At 36.1% G+C, this 14,809-nt stretch overlaps 1 protein-coding gene across 2 annotated transcripts in view; it reads left to right on the plus strand.

Moving 5' to 3' along the window:
- The window catches only part of SLC44A1 (solute carrier family 44 member 1), a 93,549-nt gene extending 80,014 nt beyond the window's left edge, over positions 1-13,535 (plus strand). Inside the window, exons 14-16 of one of the 2 annotated variants that reach the window (XM_026718547.2) lie at positions 4,627-4,863; positions 5,741-5,821; positions 9,288-13,535. In XM_026718547.2, coding sequence (XP_026574332.1) covers positions 4,627-4,863; positions 5,741-5,821; positions 9,288-9,311 — 342 coding nt within the window. In that variant the 3' untranslated portion in view covers positions 9,312-13,535. Of the gene's footprint in view, positions 1-4,626; positions 4,864-5,740; positions 6,056-9,287 lie in introns of those variants that run through there. The other variant, XM_026718546.2, reaches the window with a different exon arrangement.
- The last annotated feature ends 1,274 nt before the right edge of the window (positions 13,536-14,809 follow it).

A 14,809-nucleotide genomic window follows, 5' to 3' on the forward strand; every position in this document is an offset into this window, starting at 1 on the left:
CTTTTTAATCAGGGACCTGAGGATTAGTGAGTATTCTCATTTCAAATAGGGAGAAGCTGACCAATTGTGTGGTATAATGCAGATGTTACCATGAGATGTGAAAAGGAACTGAAACTTGCATATGCACTTGAATGCTAATGATTTGGGGCCTTTCCTACCATATTTTCTAGAATTCCAGTTGGATTGGTGATAAACTTAATATTGTCTCTATATAATTAGAGAACAAGGCATGATTTGATCACATATTAAAAAAGTTTTCCTTTAACTGAAAAATATTAAGTACCTGAATTGTCAAACAAATACATCTCACATCTTCATAAAGCATTAGAGTCATAGTTATGAAGTCATTTCTGCTCATTATAATTAAGGAATTCATGCTGTAGCAATTAAACTTCCAAGTGAAGGCTTTGTAATCCCACTAATATACTACATAGTGAGATCATCAATATATGATAGTTGTAAGTTGAGATAATAAATATAATAAATAAAATATGCCTGCCATAATGTGCATTGGAGCATTAATTTAGAATTGGATTTGACATGTGTTAAAAAGGCAAAGAAAGGGCAGGGAAGTTACATATTTTAGATTTCAGTCCAAGGCTGCATTAACAGAGGGATAGAATCAAGATCACTTGAAATGTTAGTATCACTTTATAATGCCTTAAGTAAGACCATACCTGGAATACTGCATCCAGTTTTGGTTGTCACAACATTTTAAAAATGTTGAGGTTTTAGAAAAAGTACAGAGAAGAGTAACAAGATGATTAGGGGACTGGAGATTAAAACATATGAAGATTGATTGCAGGGTATGTCTAGTTTAATGAAAAGAAAGACTAGCGGGAGACATGACAGCAGTGTTCCAATATCTAAGGGGTTGCCATAAAGAAGAGGGAGTCAAGCTATTCTCCAAAACACCTGAAGTCAGGACACGAAGCAATGGATGGGAACCAATCAAGGAGAGAAGCAACCTAGAAGTAAGGGGAAATTTCCTGACAGTTAGAACAGATATCAGACTTGCCTCCCATTTGTGGGTGTTCCAACACAGGTTTTTTAGAAGAGATTGGACAACCATTTTTCCGAAATGTTATATAGTTTCCTGCTTAAGCAGGGGGTTGGACTAGAAGACCTCCAAGATCCCTTCCAACTCTGTTATTCTGCTTACCAGAACTAACAATACTGATTAGAAATACTGAAACTCATCTTTAATTCCAGTTAACCAATATAGCAGTATCAAATCAGTGCATCTCTGTTTCTTTTGTTTAAGCCAACGTTCACATTGTTGTAGGATGTAAAGATCTATTTTTATAAGTATCTTTCATAAACAGCATGACTTGCACTTTGAAAATGCATTTGAAATCCTCTTTTCAAGGCTTGCATTTCTTAGATAAGTGAAAAAAATATTGAAACTGATCATATTACTTTTCTAAAACAAATATAGAATTAAATTAATTTTCCATTTTCAAACAGCTGAAGAGATTTGGGGATAGGCCTGGCTCTCTATCTCCAGGGAATACTTCAGAAAATAGTGCAATAGTTAACTAAATTTTCTTACACACACATTTTAAATTATCACAGTGATTCTCTTGCTGTTATAGCGTTCAAGTCTTCAGGTCAACTTTAATTGGCCTTTAGTGCTCCTCAATTTCAATTGTGAATATTTTATTATTATTATTATTTTTTTAAAAATGCATACTACAATTGTTTGGAAAAATATAACGAATCTCTACACCGCAAATTTTAAGAAAAATAATCCCGGGACTTCTGGTTTGAGTCTCTTCGCTGACAGACCGAAACCGCGATCCTATGCAGTTTCAATCTGTGTTCGCCACTGGAGTGCCCCAAGCCGGCTAGTTTTGGGGCTAAGCCACCCCATAGAGGTGGTGAAGAGGGGGGAGATTGCCAGCAGGGTTGAGGAGAGCCGCATCTCTCCTCCTCAGCTGGCCATTACTCCCTTTCCCGAAGGCGGTTGCAGCGGTGGTCAGAAATGACCACCTCAAAGAAGAACTCGACCGGAAAAGAATGTGCAGGAGGAAGATAAGAAGATAAAGTTTTGGTTGACCGGGTTAAACCGCAAAAGCAACAACGTAAGGTACCCTGGAATTTAAAATATAAAAAAAAATAACATTGTTCCCAAAGAAGATTTTGAAGCAGCGAAGGAGAGAGGGAAGGGAAAGGACTTGGTTTTTTTTTCTTTCCTTCCTTATGCTGACAGCTAAGAGACGTAAGCAAGAAATTGGAAAAAAAATCCACTTTGACATCAATAGGCATTTAAGCTGAAAATAAAATGTCAAAGGGATAATCAAGATTTCTGGATACTTAAAAGCTTTTAAAAGCAGGAAAGGAGAGAAAAAGCATAAAGGGGCAGGATCTGGAAAAATGGAGGAGACTGCCTGGAATTAAAAGGAAATTACAGTGAAATCTCAACAAGATTCCTAAAAGATACATTTGAACTGAAACCTGGCAACAAAATAATAGAACCCCAGGAAGAGAAAGTGGAAAAAAGAAGGAAGAAGAAACATTCTTTGGATTACTTGGTGACCTTTGGATCTTTGGATTTTTGCTTATTGCATTTAAATGACTAAAATCAATTGGGTGGTTGTTTAAAAGTGTTTAAAATGGCACCACTTTTTGAAGAACTGAAAATGGAACTTAAAAAGTACAAAGAAGATGCACAAGAAGGGAGAAGTTCTTTTGGCTTTGTATTTCAACTCTTAGAAATGGAGATCTGGAACTATGAGAAACAACAAGAAATGCTTGCAGAACAAGAAGATTGAGACAAAGAAGAAGCCATCTTTAATGATCAAGTAATTTTATGTGGGGGAAAAAGAGGAAAGGGGGGGAAAGAGAATGAAAAGTTTAAGATTTGAAAAAACAACCAAAAGAAAAGAATAGTTTGAAAAATAAGTATAACATTAGAAAGCAACAGAAGAGGGGATTACAGAAGAGAGAATTAGAAGTAGAGAGATTAATAAAGTTTTTCTTAAAAAAAAGATAAAATAAAAAGAAGTAGAGACGAGGTAAAAAGGGAAGGAAGAAGAAGAGGGGAAGAAGGAAAGGAAAAGAAGTTATAAAGAACAGAAACAAGATAGAGAAACAGAGAAAAGGTATAAGTATACCTTTATACAGTATAAACCTGTTTAGAGACAATGGGTGAAAACTTAATTGTAAAAGGGATTCTGCAAAGGTACATAAGATAGTATTGTTATATTACAAATAGAAATAATTTTAGAAAATATGATTAAAATGATGGATAAAATATCGTAATCTAGTGGAATGTTTGTTAATAAATAAATGAAATAAAGTGAATGAGAGAATTAAATTAGGAAAGGATGGGAACATTTTAACTATTATTAATGAAGATGTTAAGGTTTTAATGATTATTAATGATAGAATTGAATTGGAATGGAATGAGTGATATATATATATAGGCCCTGCTGCTTGGTACATTCTTTACACACTATATTCTTTTAAAATACATATATATATTTATATATATATATATATATATATATATATATATCGTTTTTAAAAGAATACACACTATATTCTTATAAAATACTATATTCTTTTAAACGATATATATATATTATATATATATATATATATATATATATATATATATATATTATTTTTAAAAGAATATAGTGTGTATTTTAAGAATGTACCAAGCAGAATTCGTTTGGAAGTTATGTATTATATTGAATGTTATAATCTTAAATGTATACATTGAAGCCTAAATAAGAGTTGAATGGATAAAATTAAAAGATATAAAGGTGTCTTACTCCAATTAGTAACTACAGGGAAAAATTTGTTTAATGAGAAAAGATAATATGAAATTGAAACAGGACAGACAAAAGTATAATATAATGATTTGAATCGAGATGAGATAATCAAAATAAAGTTGAAAAAATTAAAAGAGGGGAAAAACTATGTACAAAATGTAAAACAGGAATAAGATATGGAATAGAACACAAAAATGAGCATGAAATTGAGTTTGTGTCTGTATGAAGAAGTGATAACCCGGGACCATGCTATTTTCAAAAAAAGATGTTTTATTTATATTATGTTTTTTTCTTTGTGAAACCCAAATAAAATTTTCAAAAAAAAAAAAAAAATCCAAGAAAATTGCCATCTTGGAATGTGTGTGTGATATATAGTTAGCACTAATTATTAGGAAAAAGTCATTATATTATTAGAATTAAAGCTTGGGTTAAATAATACATATATGAGAACTGAACCTTTCTTAATAATTTTAGTTTCAGGCCCAGTCCTTACCAAGTCTGATGCCTTGCTATGTTGGCTAGAAATGATATGAATAGAAGACAAACTGTCCATTAAGGAAGAATTAAGAATTAGTACAACTAAACGTTTTATTTTTTGATTATCTTAAAAAGAGGTAACATTTGTTCTGCTGTAAAGTCCTGATCGAAAAAGTAATTAAAAAGTTAGCATAACATATGAAAAGAGAGGGAGAAGGAATACTTCATCATTAAAGTCCATTGTTATTAGGCAGAGATTTGACAGACTTTAGTAGTTCAGCTGGTCACCTAAATCCTGGAGGCGAGGTGTCCTTTGGCAATCAGTGATGCTCTGTGCTTTCTCAACTCTGCTTTCTTGTTTCCCTAGGTCTTAATAGTGTGCAGCACAGGCTTGGCAGGGGTCATGCTGCTGAATTACCAGCGAGACTACACAGTGTGGGTGCTGCCCCTTATCATTGTCTGCCTGTTTGCATTCCTGGTTGCTCACTGTTTCCTGTCTATTTATGAGATGGTAGTGGATGTTCTCTTCTTGTGCTTTGCCATTGACACCAAGTATAATGATGGCAGTCCTGGAAAGGAGTTCTACATGGATAAAGTCCTGATGGTGAGGCCCTTCTTCTATATTCCTGCACTCTCCTAAGTGGGAGGAATCATTAACTGCAAAAACACCAGTCCAGTGGTTGTTGAATGTTGTTTCCCTTAGGAACTATGTTTTGAAATGTTTGCTAGTTTATTTGATGTTAACAGCTATTTGTTTTTATGCCACACCATGTTGGAAGTTATTTGACAAGCTTCCATACCTATGTGTGTGTGTGTGTGTGTGTGTGTGTGTGTGTGTAAAACCTAAGACTTTTCAGTGGTTCTTTTTTGTGACATATATTACAAGCTACTTGAGTTTTTAGACCACATAGAAGCATATATAGAGCATCTCCTCCTGTTTTCTTCTCAAAACAATGTTAGGAGGTAGGTTGAGCTGGGAAGAGAGTGAAAAGTAGGACCTGATGCAACTTAACCATGACAGCACATGCTTATCTCATTAAATATGTAATAAATAAAATTAATAAATGCTAAAAAGCAGAAAGCATTAGGGAAAGTGCATCAGTTATAGAATTTGTTTCAAGAACATTAGCCATAATTTGGCATTTCAAATGGCTTAACCTTTAACATGTGATCATCATAAGGGTTCTTTGGATAAATGTCAAGGATCAACTGACATTACTACTTCCTAGCAGCCAAAGGGAAGAGGGTGTCCAATAAGCGCATTAGCATCAGGACATTTGCCCAGACAACTAAGCTAATGCTGGGAGGAAATTGAAGAGTGGAAAGTCTTTAGAGAGCAACAGCACAATTGCCCAAGCAGCAGATAATTTTTCTTGTCCTATCTGGGAGTTGGAGTCAGTTCTTTAAAACCATGATGGAAAAGGTTTTAGTATTTAGGTTCCAGAGAATAATGCAGTGAATTTTCCCCAACTATTTTTCAGGAATTTGTGGAGAACAGCAGAAAAGCATTGAAAGAAGCTGGCCGGGGGAGTGGAGGTGAAGGCAAGGAGCTCAAACCAATGGTAGGTCCAAGAGAAGAGACAGCTGCTCTTTTCCAAGAATTTCATTTGTACTTCCTATTCCTTTCGATTTTCACTGACTGTGCTTCTTCAGAAGAAGCGTTTGTCATTTGTGTCACTCAAGATGTCCTGCTTTTTCTGTTTGTGAGCTTGCCTTTTACCTGGATGGCAGAGTTTTTGTCACAGCTGAGAGCGCCTCCCATAAAAGTAAGCTGAAAGGAATGGTATCTTCATTCTTCTGCGTTTATGTCACCAAGGCTACTAGTAGTATTCACAGTGTTCTAAGGGCTAAAAACAGAGGGAAAGTGCTTATTTTAACAATAGCAATAGCACATAGACTTATATACCACTTCATAATGCTTTATAGCTCTCTTTAAATGGTTTACAGAGTCAGCCTGTTGCCCCCAACTATCTGGGGTCATTTTACCAACCTCAGAAAGATGGAAGGCTGAGTCAACCTTGAGCCAGTCAGGATTGAACTCCTGGCTGTGAGCAGAGTTAGCCTGCAAGACTGCATTCTAACCACTGCAATATCTTGAAATATCAGACCTACGAGTAAATTGCCTAGCTATTCTCTCTCTTCCCCTGCTCTGTCCTGGGTTGCTAATGGAATTCTGCAAGAGCCTGCAGCCACACCCAGATCACATGACCCCCCCTCACTGCAAAGATGGAGAACATTCACACCAGATCCGTGATTTCCATTTGGCTGCAACTGATCTTCTGATATATTTGGTTGGAAAGCTCAGGGGTGAATGGAAGTGGTCCTATCTAATTCACTGTCATATTTTATTTCTGTTAGTATCAACAATCAGGTCCTTGAAAGGATGTTCTGCTTTGATGAAGGCTTGAACAAACCATCTTAGTAAATTTTATCACAGCTTTGCCTCAGTGAGCCAATGTAGAGCCTCTCTCTGAAACAATTAAAAGCAGTCATGTGTAGTCTTCATACTGTAAGCAATTCATTTAGGCTTCATTTTAAGTTGCTATTCTCCCCTACCAGATAGGAAATAGATATAGCAACTCCTTCCAACCTGCTAAAATATCATTTTTCCTAGTTTTGCTTCTTATCCCCTCCCTATTTCCTTTCTTTACCATTGTTCTTCTATGTTTTATGACTTATGAATAAATATATAATGTAGGCTTCCTTGGTTGGAAAAGCTTCATTGCTTATAACTGAGTATCAATAACTCAGAGACAAGAGCAGGTTCATTAACATAGCATTATTACTGTAGTTTGTAGTCGGATTGGAATTAAAACATATGGGTACTTGCTTTTTTTCTTCCTGAATCAGCACCTGCTTTGGAGATATTACATTGGGTAAGAAGGTTTTCCTCTGTGCTCTTTTCCCCGAACTGACTCACATGCAAATTTACAATTAAAATGACCAGTCCAAAACAGCAGGGCCTACAACCAGTTCTCTGCATCCAAGAGAGACCTCAGAGACTGGACAGTCATTTGTTGAACATATTTTAATCCTGTACAGTTGGCATTAGGTTTGGTGGCCCAAATGGCCCCTTCTGGGATGAGAACCATGGAAGCCATCCTAAGCTCCTTGAAAGAAATGCAATGAAATAAATTATAGTAAACAACTGCAGTCCATAAATATACAGTGCTCAAAAAAATAAAGGGAACACTTAAACAACACAATGTAACTCCAAGTCAATCACATTTCTGTGAAATCAAACTGTCCACTTAGGTAGCAACACTGATTAACGATCAATTTCACATTCTGTTGTGAGAATGGAATAGACATCAGGTGGAAAGCAAGACATCCCCAATAAAGGAGTGGTTCTGCAGGTGGTGGCCACAGACCACTTCTCAGTTCCTATGCTTTCTGGCTGATGGTTTGGTCACTTTTGAATGCTGGCAGTGCTTTCACTCTAGTGGTAGCATGAGATGGAGTCTACAACCTGCACAAGTGGCTCAGGTAGTGCAGCTCATCCAGGATGGCACATTAATGCGAGCTGTGGCAAGAAGGTTTGCTGTGTCTGTCAGACTAGTGTCCAGAGCATGGAGGCGCTACCAGGAGAGAGGCCAGTACATCAGGAGATGTGAAGGAGGCCGTAGGAGGGCAACAACCCAGCATCAGGACCACTACCTCTGCCTTTGTGCAAGGAGGGACAGGAGGAACACTGCCAGAGCCCTACAAAATGACCTGCAGCGGGCCACAAGTGTGCATGTGGCTGCTCAAACGGTCAGAAACAGACTCCATGAGGGTGGTATGAGGGCCCGATGTCCACAGGTGGGGGTTGTGCTTACAGCCCAACACCATGCAGGACGCTTGGCATTTGCCAGAGAACACCAAGATTGGCAAATTCGCCACTGGTGCCCTATGCTCTTCACAGATGAAAGCAGGTTCACACTGAGCACATGTGACACACGTAAGAGAGTCTGGAGACGCCGTGGAGAACGTTCTGCTGCCTGCAGCATCCTCCAGCATGACTGGTTTGGCAGTGGGTCAGTAATGGTGTGAGGTGGCATTTCTTTAGGGGGCCGCACAGCCCTCCATGTGCTCGCCAGAGGTGGCCTGACTGCCGTTGGGTACCGAGATGAGATCCTCAGACCCCTTGTGAGACCATATGCTGGTGCGGTTGGCCCTGGGTTCCTCCTAATGCACAATAATGCTAGACCTCATGTGGCTGGACTGTGTGTCAACAGTTCCTGCAAGATGAAGGCATTAATGCTATGGACTGGCCCGCCCGTTCCCCAGACCTGAATCCAATTGAGCACATCTGGGACATCATGTCTCGCTCCATCCACCAACGCCATGTTGCACCACAGACTGTCCAGGAGTTGGGGGATGCTTTAGTCCAGGTGTGGGAGGAGATCCCTCAGGAGATCATCCGCCACCTCATCAGGAGCACGCTCAGGCATTGTAGGGAGGTCATACAGGCACGTGGAGGCCACACACACTACTGAGCCTCATTTTGACTTGTTTTAAGGACATTACATCAAAGTTGGATCAGCCTGTAGTGTTTTTTTTCCACTTTAATTTTGAGTGTAACTCCAAATCCAGACCTCCATGGGTTACTAAATTTGATTTCCATTGATAATTTTTGTGTGATTTTGTTGTCAGCACATTCAACTATGTAATAAACAAAGTATTTAATAAGAATATTTCATTCATTCAGATCTAGGATGTCTTATTTTTGTGTTCCCTTTATTTTTTTGAGCAGTGTATATGCATAAATATTGTCTACAGCTTTCAAGTTGAACTTTAAACATTTGTGCCAAAGAAACAGATTCTTCTTCTTCTCTGCATACTACTGCTATGATACATGTGTGTTTGTTTTAAAAACCTCCAATTTCCCACATTTTTTTTGTCAAAGAGATACAGCATTGTGTTTTTTCAAAATTTAACTGCGGTTATAATTTTAAAATTAGCATGGTTTCTTAATTATGTTCTTGATCTAGAAATGCAATGTTTAATTTTTAACCCACCCACCCCAATTTATAACTTCTTTTCCAGGTCTCTGGAGCAAGTTCATCATGAAGTTGGTCAGCCGATATGGAAAGCATTGACATTCCAAAACAATACTATCTATTTCTCTATTTCTCTTTCTCTTTCTCTAGCACTCTCTCTCTATATATATATATCTATATTATTTAAAAAGCAGCCAAAATCAGAGAAAAGGAACAGGGATTTAATACTTTTTTAATGATTATTTTTGTGAAACATGTACTCTTTTCATACGGGTGGCTTTTACAAGCAACTTTTATCATTGTTCCATTTTTAAAAAAATCATTGTGATTCATGGTGATGTTATGATTGTAATCCGATAGAGTTTTCAAAATTTGGAGGAGAATTCCATAATATTTAAAAATAATAATGCAAGATTTTCAGATTTGGAATAACATAAGTAGGTTAAATAATTTCCCCACATTTTTATTTTTAACATAATACTTTATAATTCAGTGAGTAATGACTGTTCTGGGAGGGGAAAAAATCCTTTGTTAAAACTTTTTATTAATTAGAATCATAATGGATAATACATTAACCATGTTGGATTTTGTTGCTTCCTTGTAATGGAATACAAATAGGATTTAGTAAGTTTAGCATATTCAGATTTTTTTTGTATTATATAATTTAAGACATTTAAAAAAAAACACACAACACATCCTAACTCCTCAGGTATTAAGATATTGAGACAGCCCCTGAATCTGTGAAGGACAAACTAAAGATGTATGAGGAAGAATGAGTTTAATATGCAACTTCCGTCCTGTGTTATCTTATTTTCCCTGTTAGGTTTAATCTTGTCCTTTGCACATTGTTTTTTCTTTGAACTAAGCAGATTCTTCATTTAAACAATAACAACATTCTGATGCTCAGCCTGAGATATGCTCCATTGTTGTTCATTCATAACAATATGGAAAGATTTTAAGAGTAGAGACAAATTGTACTACTATACAAAAAATAAGTACTGTAAGTTGCTTGTGGGTTTTTTTTGTTACTGTTGACCCCCCTATCTGGGACATATTTCATTATACATTTGATAATTTAGTGGAGTATAGTAGGAAAGAGCACATGAACATCTTTTTGAAATGTCACTGTCTTAGTATATAATGTAGGTCTTAAAGTAGTCTCTGTATATTCATGGTCAGAGGATCTGAGAGCCACATGAATACTTCAGAAACTTCCAGAAAGCAATATTTCTCTCCCATTCCATCTTCCTTCATTTTTAGAATATATTTTTTTCTAATTGTTTTAGTAACAGGCTAAATACTGAAACTCTTGCCCTCCTAAAAGGCTCTGCTTCTTGCAGTGGGATGGGGAGAATATCAGAATTTCTTGGGTATGTAGAAAGTGATTTTTTGTGTGTGCCAAACCAAGATTTGTTTGAATGGTAATAATATTATTGTTCTAAGTTTATTTGGGAATTGGTAAATATCTTTTCAGTCTTTGGTACCAAGAATGCAAACATAGAACTCTTACATTGAATCTTGATCTTAAATAGATATTGTTGGCCCTTTTAATCTTTTCTTTTCCTGATAACATAGTATCTTAAACTTGAGGTGGAAAGTTCATCCATTCATTCAGATGATAAATGGATAATAAACCTTTCAAATATTTAATGACAAATATGAGGAGATACTATTGGGGATGTTTCTCTTTAAAGAAATATATCAACAACATTTCTTTGTGCTTAACTGCCAAATGTTATTTCATTTGTTTTAGTAGTACGTTACCAGTCTTTTCTCCTCTGAGAAATAGGTATCTTTTTCTTTTGCATTCCCTGCTTTTAGTCAGTCTAACCAATGCCTTTTACAGTATCCTTTATCCCCTTCCCAGTTTCATAAAGCAAAGGTCTGATAACTCTACTTGTATCCTAATAGATTGTTTTATTCTTCTATCAGCCCTTATCTCTACCCTGCCCCAAACTGTAGTAAGTGTTATTTTGGGATTTCACTAGAAGAAAATAGAAAAGTAAGCACAGATAGGAGAATAATTCAGCAACTTTTACTACCAGTCTATGCTGTACTTTAAATCCATTTACCTTTCTGCACAACTCTCATTGAACATCTATGATAGTTGTTTGCTTGACATGTACAGTTTGTCTCCTATTTGACACATGGAAGTTTTTTGATATACAGATGCTTAGAACCCTCGGGATACTCTCATATTAAGCATACATTCTGGAAATCACACCTTGGTTTTCCTTTGATCATGTTGGTTTCTGGATAGAACTATGAGAAGGCATTCGGTACCATGTCAGATATTTGAATGATTGATCTGTAATGGAAATTGATTTTTGAAATGTTCTTGAGAATAGATAATCTTCATGCCCTAATTTCATTAAGTTTCTAACTTCTAATAGTTGGGATCATTTTCTTCCTTTTTATCAATAGCTTTTCACTTTTAGGGTATTGCTTCTGATAAATTCTGAAGGCTTGATCCATGTCCCTCATTCATTAGAAGGTTGACTCTTATTCTAGATCAGCTTTCTAGGGATGCTGTAAGATACAGTATAGTCCTTGAGATCGTCAACTTTTATGTTAGTCAAGTTATAACTTTGTAAGTAATTGAGGAAGCAATTGAGAAAACTGGCTGCTTCTTTTGCATGGGGTCCATAACCAGGACACAAACTAGTAAGAGTGTTCCTGATCATCTCACCAAATACCATTATACACCAAAAGCTAGCATGATTGGGCCAGAACAACTATTTTAGGTGTCTTTAGGATGCAAGGTAATATTTTTATGGGGAAACATCCTGTAGTTTGAAGTAATAACCAGGAACGTGTTTCTGCTTCTGGTTTTTGAACTAGATCAAGCCAAAAGCATGATTGGTAAATCTTGCTTTCCAGAAGGTTCCAGAGTTTGAAAAGGCTCCTTCCCTATTAATATGAATAGCCAGAGACCTCTGGAAGAACTTCATTGCCTGTTGGTAGCTTTCATTTATCAAGTAATCAGTTTTGTGTGTTAAATTCCTTTCTTCATTCTGAAATTTACTATGTAATGAATGCTAATATTTCTCTGTTTGGCTTAATGTAACGATAAATGCTTATAGTGTAATTGCAGAGAATAATTTCATGATCTGTTTTATGCTATATATTCTTTTGTTACAATTTTTTAAAGAAACTATTTTTGTTAATATAAAAGTAAATATTTCAGAGTAAAATTTTTAAACTTTATTGCACTAAATGCAGATGTGGAGAGAGAAAAAAGGAATGCCTCAGTAGTTGAATCACTCCAGAGAATCTTTTGGGAGGAGAGCTACTGCTCTAGGTAAGCTTAGCAAACAGTTATGAAAATAGGTGTAGCGACAAGGTGACTGGCTACCAGTGTTTTTATATATGGCTGTTTTAATTCTGTGCTTCCTTTCAAAGGATGAGACCTTTTCAAACTGCTGCTGAATGAAACATAGCATTCTGTAATTAACTGGTGGTCTTTGCTGTGTAACTAAATGCTTCAGTTAATTTTTATAAATCATATAACATCTCAATCTTTTCAGGCTACTTGCAATAAAAATCAGGACAGTTTAAAACAAGAATAATCTTTTCTCAGTCAGTCACATAATCCAATTATGAAACTGTAAGTTTAGCAAAGTAGATTAGCCTCTGTTCCTGCTAACATGCTGATTTTACCAATGTGAATTATATCATGAAATTTCATTTTAAGGTAGCTGACACAAATCAAGGTTTGAAATGCACGTCTTATCAGGAACCAAGGTAATAGTCTAGGCTTAAACTAGAGCACTGCTTTAAATCTCTTTAAATGTAAATATTACATGTTACTGTAATGATATTGGAGGAGAATTATGAGGAGGAGCCTTAATATACAGGAGGAAGTTATGTAGCTTTGCCCTGGCACTTAACTTCAGATGTAGATTGTTGTAAGTCACTAAAGTGATATTTATTATGAAAGAAATCTGGACTTAGCAGATTGAAAACCACAGCAGTTGGACCACCAACAGAAAAGGAACGGCAAGACACTTAAGTAGCTCCTCCAAGGTTATCTGCCATCGAGTTCTACTTCAACAATGACTCAAGATAGGAGACCTGGATTAGACTCACCACTGATATCATCCCAATTCCTGCATTCCAGGCTCTACAAACCTGTGTTCCCTGCTTGCTGAAAGCCGTGAGAAAAGAGATGCTTTTGGGTTTGAACTTGCAACTAGAATTGTAAAGAGAAACAAATTTTTGTATTTTTGTATACCTTGATTGTGCAGCATTTTTATATACAGGTCCTGTTTTACAAATAAAATTGGTTTCTTAACCTGGTGTTTAAAAAGTTTTATGGATATTACTTCTCTTAGGAGCTGTGATCTTCAAGGTGAACATATCTCCTATTTTCAGGCAGAAAGGTACACTTCAGGCTGGTAGGACCTGGAGATTTTTGAGATATTTTACCAAGCATGAAATGGCACCCGACTGGTCAAATTACTTGTTTAAGCAGTGATATTTTTAGGCAGAACGTCATAAAAAAATAGAGTTACTCTCTGGTAATGGGGGGCAATAGTGCAGTGGCCTAGAGGTGGAGATCTCGCCTCACAATCGGGAGGCTGTGAGTTTGATCCTAGGTAGCGGCAGATATTTCTCTCTCTGGGCACAACGAGTAATTATCGGCTGTGAACTCTGCGTCGGCGACAGGAAGGGCATCCGGGCAGTAAACATTCAGCTTCATTCAGTTGCCCAGACTCCACCTCAAAGTAAGGGATTATGGGGTCATTAAAACACACAAAGGGGAGGGGGCAATAAATTTTACAAATAAATAAATGCAATTGGGGTGTTTTTAAGAAGATCCAACCTAATAGTTTTGCAAAGCAAAATGCTGATGCTTCTAACATTTTAGTTTTAACCAAGAAGTAGCAATATTTTCCTCCAAAGTACTTTTATTTTGAAATGTACATTTTCTCATTTATGAATCTCATAAATTCATTAATAAAATTATTTCCCAACTGGGTACATCACTACCTCTAATCAGTTACAATTCCATTAATTCTGTTTAGTCTTCCATAAGACTAATGGAACATGATTTTATGATGACATGCTATGATGATCCAGCAGCAAAATTTAATTTTCATGCATGTCCTGAAAATCACCTCTCCCATATTTTTTTTTCAATTGGATTCTTAATTCTTGCAATATAACTATTTAACTGGCGATACCAAAAACAGTGTATTGATTTTTTAATTCAGAAGTAATCAAGTATTACATTTTTTAAAAAAGTTAATGTTCTCGGTTAAATTAAACATGGTTTTACTTGATCATGATATTAAAGAACTCTAATTCCTTGGCTTATTTCTTTAAAATATTTTCTCATTTCTGCTTCTGTTTTGATAGTTAAGTCCCTGACTGCACATTTCTTCTATTGTTATAGGGAACAAAATTGCTAGACAACTTTGTTCAATTTGGAGTCAAGAGAAAGGGATACAACTTCCATATTATTTTAAGCAACCACATGATATAGTACTTTACACAAAAAAAGATTTTTAAAACAACCTGATTTTTCTTCTGATTGTAAATATCTTTCATGCTTGTTTTGGCCAG

The sequence above is a fragment of the Pseudonaja textilis genome, chromosome 2, assembly GCF_049901715.1.
Source record: "Pseudonaja textilis isolate UNSWEBS1 chromosome 2, rPseTex1.2, whole genome shotgun sequence".
Classification (NCBI taxonomy): Eukaryota; Metazoa; Chordata; class Lepidosauria; order Squamata; family Elapidae; genus Pseudonaja; species Pseudonaja textilis.